Source organism: Merops nubicus, unplaced genomic scaffold (genome assembly GCF_000691845.1).
Source record: "Merops nubicus isolate BGI_N331 unplaced genomic scaffold, ASM69184v1 scaffold344, whole genome shotgun sequence".
In the NCBI taxonomy this organism is placed as follows: domain Eukaryota; kingdom Metazoa; phylum Chordata; class Aves; order Coraciiformes; family Meropidae; genus Merops; species Merops nubicus.
This window is the reverse complement of record NW_008602016.1, coordinates 4,466-12,768: the sequence shown is the minus strand read 5'-3', so window position 1 is coordinate 12,768 and position 8,303 is coordinate 4,466. Positions and strand designations below refer to the sequence as shown.

At 39.7% G+C, this 8,303-nt stretch overlaps 1 protein-coding gene across 1 annotated transcript; it reads left to right on the top strand.

The window, feature by feature from the left end:
* The first annotated feature begins 16 nt into the window (after positions 1–16).
* LOC103770886 (serine/threonine-protein phosphatase 6 regulatory ankyrin repeat subunit B-like) lies at positions 17–7,480 on the top strand. The gene is made up of 5 exons (XM_008938166.1): positions 17–53; positions 855–937; positions 2,088–2,170; positions 3,291–3,382; positions 7,047–7,480. Exons 1-5 carry the CDS (start codon positions 17–19, stop codon positions 7,103–7,105), a joined length of 354 nt encoding a protein of 117 aa, XP_008936414.1. The 3' UTR covers positions 7,106–7,480.
* Positions 7,481–8,303: the final 823 nt, after the last annotated feature.

Genomic DNA, 8,303 nt, shown 5'->3' with positions numbered 1-8,303 from the left:
CGGCAGGACCCCGCTGATGCTGGCCGCGCACAACGGCCGCGCCGGCGCCGTGGGTGAGTCCGGGCCCCGGGGGATTTTGCCCTCTGAAAGCTCAGGGAGAAAAAGAAGTTGTGTTGGAGGCCTGTAAGGAGCTACCTTTGCATCTGTAAAAAAAGGATTGTCTCTTCGGCCGTTGTTTCTCAGGAGTCTTGGTGGACGTCTGCAGTAACAAACTTGAGCCCTGCTTCCTCCCTAAGACCACGAAGGGAGGAGGGATCTCCTCTCCTGTTGACTTCCTTGATTTTATGAAACAGTAAAACTAGATGTGTGAAAATAGATTGTGTAACTTTTTTTCTGCTCTATTATAGGAAGTCCTGTGCTTAAAATGGCAGCTAGCAGCAGCTGCTTGCCCAGGCTAGGATATATACTGTGGGCATGCTGAATAGAGCTATACTGGCTTAACAGAATTCCCTCCTCCCTAGCTTCAAAAGCACAGACTGCACCCTAAATTCTTTATACCTCCTTAGCCCTCTCAGAGCAGCATCCACAGATGTTCTCAGGAGAAGGTGATTCAGGCAGATCTTGCTGATCTGCAAATAGGGAAGTTTATAAATAAATAAAGATGAATATAAGCTGGACAGTTTGGGACACAGTGAATGAGCTGTTACCTCTGCCCTTGCTTGCTGATTAACTGCACAGGATTCATCTGTTCTCATTCATTATTTTCACTTCGTGTTCATAGCACTTGTGTCAGATATAGGCTGTATTGATTAGCATTTTTGCACACATTTACTGAGATAGTAATTTTTTTCCTCTGTTTTTACATGTTCACCTGCCTGTTTGGTCTCTTTGTTGATTTCTATTCTACACCTCAGACTTCTTGGTGAACATTGCCAAGGCTGACCTAACGTTAAAAGATAAGGAATTAAATACATCTTTGCACTTGGCTAGCAGTAAAGTAAGTTGAAGACCTCTGTGTGCTTCTGTTCTCGTCATAGTCTGTGTGTGTGTGTATACTCCTAAATATTTTTCTGCAATGGAAATGTGGTGGTCAGACTTGTGGTGAGGAAGGGAATATTGTTCCAAGCTTTTTCTCAAGTCTGTTTCCAAGTTTTGTATATCAAGAAATGTAGATGCCTCTTAGGACAGCTGAAAGGAAAGTAAGAGAAATAACAGGAAAACTCTGTAAGATTTTTACCAAATAATCTCACGGTAAAATAGCTTTACATAGGCTTAGTGGCAAAGGAAAAAAAAAAAACCTTTTAAAGTATTTATTCTTTTTTCTTATTCTCCAATTTCTGTGGAAGGAACCCCAAATTCTCCCTTAACAGAGTAGCAGTGAAACCAGAGGCATTGATTGGATTGGTGGTGGGGTCTTTTCTCACCCTTTCTTCCTCTGAATTCCAATTGCTACTGCTGTTTCTGCAAGAAAAAATGCCCATGGGATTCCCTCTCCTGGGCCTTTTCCTTTGCTCCTATCCACAGATTGGATTCCAGTGTGACATTACTCCAGTTTCTGCAGACACATGAGCCTCACTGAATTCTCAAGGTCCTTCAGGCAGCTCTTGACCTGCCAGGGCTGTAGGCTCAGCATCTGCAAACTGCTGTGCTGAAACAGTATCATAAATAAGGCCTGGATCTGTATTATTTCCAAAGTTTCACTGTTAGAGCTCTCATACAGAAAGGATTTAGTAGTAGCTTAATCATAATACAGAAAGGCATTTAAAGACCCAGAAAGTCCCGGATTAGTTCCTGAGATTGTGATCTCTTCCTGTGTTACTGTGTAGTTCTAATAAATCATCCACTGCATGCTCTCTCTCGGAATAGTGATCTTCTCTGGAAGCTGAGGAGCTGAACTCATGTGTAATGAATGGAGCTTTGAAAGACAGGTGGATGTCTGAATTTCTAGATGTGCTAGAGCACCCTAGCAGTGGTCGTTCATAAATGGTATTTTAAGGCTCCGACAGTGCACCCACTACACATCCTTATCTACTTGAGTAGTGTGTTTTGTATTTCAAATGGAGTTATTACATTTACTTTTGTATGTGATGTTTCTTTTGCCTCAAACTCCTTAAATTAACACAATTTGGTTTTTTTCCCAACTATAGGGTCATGAAAAATGTGCCTTGTTAATACTTGACAAGATACAAGAACAGAGCCTTATTAATGCAAAAAATAATGCATTGCAGACGTAAGTATAGCCTGATCCTCTCAAGTTCAGTTGACTTAACAGAAGATTCCAATTTAACATATCAAATTAGTATCTATTTTTCATAGAACAACAAAGATACTTTGATTTTTTTTGAGTGCTGGCCCTTGAAAAGAGCAGATTTGTGTTGCATTTTCACTTTTAATTTTGATTCCTTTGATGTCAATTCTATACGTGGCCTGATGGAAAAATTATATGAGGTCAGTTATTTGGAGGCTATATAAAAATGTCTATTGATCATGCAAATGTGTAAGCATACATCTGGCATTTCCTAGCTTTTTGAGCTTCACCTTAAATCTAAATAATTTATTTAGACTTAAATTGGTACATGGAATTTTCAGGGGTCTTTTTTAGGTGGCATTTTCTGTGCAACTCCTGTCCATACCATACATTATCAGCAGAGTTAGAGCCATCAATACTCTCACTCCAGCTGCAACTGTTGACTGGTATGGGGGAATCCCACAGTAGAAGATTCAACCACGAGTTCAGGTGGCAGAGTGTCTAGTGCTTGTGGAAGAATCCATTCTGTCTGAGTTCTCTTCCCTCCTTCCAATGTGAAATGGGTTTTCCTGTCCCACTAGCAGCCCCTAAACAGGAGCACTGGTTGTTGGCCCAGGAAAGGAGCAAACCAGTGATTGTTTTTAATTACCAGCTGCTCTGCAGTAACAGATATTAGCGATTGAATATTCAAGGATAAAAATGCAATACAATGATTTTGAACAGTCTGTAGTGTCCAGAATTAAGGATGGACCAAAGGCATTTCTTCAGTCTTACATTAATTTGCCTTTAAATGTCAGTTGTGTGCTGCAAACAGTGGAAAAAGGAGAGCTTTTTAAAGAAAGCCTGTAGGCTGGAAAGTGTTAAGCAATATTTGTATATGTAAAGGTAATAACATTTGTCTTGCGTGTATGTTTTATAGATGTGAAACATGAGGATTATTTATTTTAAAGGCTGTAATATAATGTAATGTCTACATTATAATTGTAATGGTCGAAAGAAGGAAAACATTCTTTGCTATGCTGGCTATGCTTTAAGCATTGCCTAACTTTTTAAAAAAGTCTGTTTTGAACTGAACTTGAATTTAGTTGTTATGCTTTTGTAGACCTCTCCATATTGCTGCACGAAATGGCTTAAAGATGGTGGTTGAAGAGCTGCTAGCCAAAGGAGCATGTGTCCTAGCAGTAGATGAAAATGGTAAGTAAATAATACACTTTGACAACCTACAGTAAGACCCAACAGGTAATTTTACAACAGACTGAAGCAGTAGACTTAAATGATGGTAGACATCATTGATGCTTTTATCCTTCCAAGAACAGACAATGAGCTGTGTGAGTACCTGTTAAAAAAAAAAATTCGATATACCGTTTATTTTTCTTTAATATAAAAATGTATTCTAAACATCACAGTGGTCCCTTTTACTGTTCATTTTGCATGTACTGTCAACAGCTAGTCTTTTTTAATGCTTGAGTGCAGTGGTAACTTGAATTTCCTAAACATGCAAGTGGCACCGGATAATTCTGACGCCTTGCAGAAGAATTAAGGATTGTGCATTCAGTCAGCGCATGTTTTAATGGGTAGGAAGAAAACCATCAACATATGTTTGATTGTGTCCTAGTTCATTCTGAGATCAAAGCTTGTGCTTACCAATTGTCTGACCTAATCCAAGATGCAAGTAATTTACTGTTGCCTCATAAGATACATTATTAGTTAATGAATCTGATAATTTTGTTTCAGATCTCAAAGAAGCCCTTCCCTAAACGTTATAAAGCCCATAGAGGGCTGTGCTTCTGTAATTACTGTTTTCAAAAATGTCCTCCTGAAATAAGCTGGTCTTTCTTACCATACTGACTTCATGGCATTAATGTAACAATTTGGTACCTCCATCTTCCCATACCTCTAAAGTAACTATAATAATACTCACCCATCATTGCAAGACATTTGAGATCTATGGATGAAAAGAACTGAGTGGTGAGTATTTACTATTAAACAAATGCTACCTAGATAGATATACTTGCATGAATGAGTTCTGCTGAAGTCATCTGGCCCTAATCTGATTTTAGAGATAGAAGACAGAGAGATGAACCAGACTAGCTTCTAACCACAGTTTTTATCATTAAAATTGGATGTACAGATCCAGCTAATATGTATATATGCAATGAATGAAAATTAAGTTTCTGTTTTATACACATGTAATTTTTCTAGGAACAACTGCATATGCAGTTTAAAAGAAAAATTACAGTCCTAGTAGAAGTGCAGCCCTGAAGAATATTCACACTTGGAACTCAATGAAAGGGGAAATGCCATTTAAGGCGTGCGTTCACTGCCACTGGGGCTTAAATGTGGGTGGTTTGCTACAAAATCACACTCCAGTTTTGAATTTACCCACCAAACTCATCCATGCTGTGGCTGGTCTTGGCTTTCTTGAGGCAGTAGGAATCTGTAGCACTCATTGCCTCAGATGACTGTTGCTGCAGCACTTAAAGATGTAGCCACCCGCAAAAGAATTTGTTTGCTCTTAGCATAAAGGCAGAATTTTTTGTGAAGTGCTGGAGTACTACACAGCAGCCTGCAAAATGTCTGGGTAGCCAGTGTAATTAGGATACTGGTTTCCAAGATTTGCCTATGTGAAGAGCTGCTTTAGGAGCAGCACTTGGGTAGGAGCCACATTAAACTGCACTGAAGACAAACATTTAATAGCTCCCCAGTTCTTTGTTTCACTGACATCTGTACAGCGTTAACTTTGCCTTTAGTGTGTGCCATGCTTCCTGAATACAGCCGTTATTCTTCTAACATAACGTACATGTGGGTAACTAAACATCCACGTAGTCATACCTGTTGTACATGTGCCCCATGCACTGGTCTAATTCTCTTGTCTTAAAACTGAATTCCTAAATAAATTGCTTTCTGAGTTGAGTAGATGACCAATCCTTTAAAATTATTGCTTATTACTTCAAAATATTTAAAAACTAATATCTTTTATGTTCTAATGGAAGTTGTTCTCAGAATGACACTTGCTCATCCGTGCAGAAACTGAGGCCAGTTTCTGCTCCCGTGGCCGTACTCCCCTCGTGCTGTGTTCACCACACTGTCTGTGCTGGAGAACCGTGTGTAGTAACTGCTTTTATTCAGAGTGTGAAGTCTGTTTGCTGCCTGATTGATTTTGTTTTTAAAAAAAAGTGGTGCTTGTTGTGGTCACAGCGATTCCAGTGCTCCGTAAAGTGTGTATTTTCCCAGCATGTCTAATTCCACACGAGTAACACCCCCCGTTGCCTGGCATGAGTGTAACCGAGCCTACGTCTCCTGCTTCCGACGCCGCCTCCGGACGTGCCCCAGGAGCCGCTCCCCGTGCCCCGGGACTAACCGATGCCTTGTCTGCCTTTGTGCCCAGGTCACACGCCAGCCCTGGCTTGCGCTCCTAACAAAGACGTGGCTGACTGCCTGGCACTCATTTTGGCTACCATGATGCCTTTCTCCCCTTCCAGCTCAGTGACGGCTTTCAACTTCGTGTGTTTTAAAAAAGACAGTTTGGGCAGGACGCACCTCTGCGATGGCTCCGCTGTGGGCAGCAGTAACTCCTACAATAAGCCCTTGAGTAATAACGTAGGAACGGAGGATGGGTACAATGAAAACGATTCAGATTCGGAAACATTTTGACTTTTTGGTATTCGAAACCTTTTGTGCGTTATTATTTCGTTTCAGTTTTATTTCTGTCTTTTGAAACAGCTTAAATCCCACAGCTACAGTCTTAACTATTCTTCTTGACAAGTAGATATTCAAAGATTTGTAGTGTTGATTAGAATTAAGCCTCTAAATGACAAAGTTAGGGAGTTGTACTGGACCATATTCCCATTAATTCTCTGCAGCTTTTCAGCTTCCTGATGTTTTCCATAGGCCCTAAGTGCCCCTGTGGGAAGGCTCTACCTCTTATTTTGAGTAGAAAAAGAGAAAATGCCTTTTTTCTTTTTGACAGCACAAATAAACAGGGAATTGTTTTTAAAAAGTTCTTAGGTGTTTTAGTTGTACCTGTAGTACACAAACGTATTTCCAGTGTAGCCTTCATAGATTCAAGTATCACTCCTTCCCTATGTTTGTCTGCTTCCTACTTGGAGGGGCTCTGTTAATTAGATCTTTTTTTTTTTTTACACAAACCAAAGTTAAGGTGGTAAATTTTAAACCTGCCTGTATTACTTTTCTATAGGAAACAAAAACCTTTTACATTCTGCTTGTATTAAGCACTTAAATATACAGAAGGCACTTTTTACAGTTCTTGGTTGCAGCACACAGTTAGAAAAATATAGCTATTAGCTCTTAAGGCCAAATTCTACTTGTCTCACCATATTTTCCCACAATGGAACCACTTGTGTAAAATGAAAATCAGTTGGCCCTTATTTTTTTTCAATTCAGCACAAACATGTATGATTTATTTGCACTACAGAATTTGGGTCATTAGATGTTTCTGTCACCTGAGCCATTAACCATAAGTCTAGTACCACAAAATTAAAGAAAACAAACAGATGGGGGTGGGAGAATCAGGTGTAGACAATGGTGTATGTAAAAGTTTATAATGACTTGGCAACTTAAATGGATTTTTTTTTTTCCTTTTCTATGCTTAAATAGCTTATTTTTACTATAAACAGTATCAAATTTTAAAGTACTTTTGCCAGTGTTTGGATGAACAGAGTCGCAATGTACACAGGTAACGCAATGAAAGCATAACACCAAAAGTTGAAATACCAAACACCAGAAACCATAGCAGTGTGCTGTGCAGGGGATTGGAGATAGAAGCTAAAAAAGCCCGTTGCCACCAGCTTTTAAAGCAATGTCAGCTTTGTGAATATGTTTACTCCTTCTGCCAAAGTTTCTAGGTCAAATGGACCACGACCCTCCTCTGCAACAGATGTACAAAAGGAAGAATGAGACTTTGTAAACAAAAATAAATAAACAAAAAGCTACCATGAACTAACCAGCTGTACCAAGAGGACCAAAATGCTTCAGTAATTAAATGGAAGACTTTGCTACTTTAATTTTTTCTTCAAATGTGAGTGACAGAATGAAGTAGTTTTTCTAAACCATGAAAACATAAACTTTTGTGGTAATGAGTAGTCTTGAGTGAATTTTACATTTTACGACACAGGTTTCAAGTCGACATTTGTAACTGTTGATGTGTTGACCACAGGTTTTGCTTTTTTTCCAGACTAAAGAACATGTTTCGTATACTTTTAATGTAAATGTGTTTATATTTATTTGAAAGGAAACAGTGCCCAGGAAAAATAACTATGGCTTGTTCTCATAGTTAGCATTTGTACGTACGATTCGGGATGATGTGAAATGAAATGTGAATCTAGGCAAGACTGGTGGCCTGAGTAGAAAAAGGAAGGGCTGATGCACTTTGGGAGAGTGCCCATCTTCTTGTGTGGAATGCAAAGATGAAGTCCACAGGCTGTGTTGTTAAAAAGCAGAAAGCAGAACACCTTCCCTCATTTAACAGCATAAGGAAGGTGTTGCGTGAAGGGAAAGGGTAGGTGTGGGTAAGGGAGAAATAAATTGGGTAAGAGACAAATCCCCTTGCTTTCTAGCCAGTCCTCAGACGTGAGGGGGCTGGGGCAGCTGAAGGCATCTCTCCGTAGGTACGTCAAGGAGAGCCGTGACCATCGGCCTGACCCCAGATGCTGTAGGTCTGGTCACCTTCAACAGACGCAGTGCGGAGCTGTGTGATTTCCACTTGTTTTGTGCTTCCTGCGTCTGACACTTTTACCCCGTGACTACTGTCACATCCACACACTTAAATTTGGTCTCAAATCAAGGTCTCAGTACCAGGGACATCGACTGGGTTATCCTCCTCCTTACCATCCTCCGTTAAAGCCATGTAACCAGTATAATCAGTACTTTGAATCATCTTCCTGCTAATAGTTTTTGGTATAATTGACTTTACACAAGATATCGCTATACTTGGGGAATTATCATCACAATAAACATCAATAAACATTGTATTAAACTTTGGATCCAACCACTAATGCCAAATCCATAACAACTAGACACTTCCAAAAGCCAGCTATCATTCTTTGACTCTCAGAGTTCACAGGTACCTTTTGCCACGTGTTTTATCTTGGTTAGT

Coding starts and splice junctions, on each gene's coding strand:
- LOC103770886 (XM_008938166.1), top strand. CDS start 17: ATGCTGGCCGCGCACAACGGCCGCGCCGGCGCCGTGG. Junction 54..854: donor CGGCCGCGCCGGCGCCGTGG/GTGAGTCCGGGC, acceptor TCTACACCTCAG/ACTTCTTGGTGAACATTGCC. Junction 938..2,087: donor TGCACTTGGCTAGCAGTAAA/GTAAGTTGAAGA, acceptor TCCCAACTATAG/GGTCATGAAAAATGTGCCTT.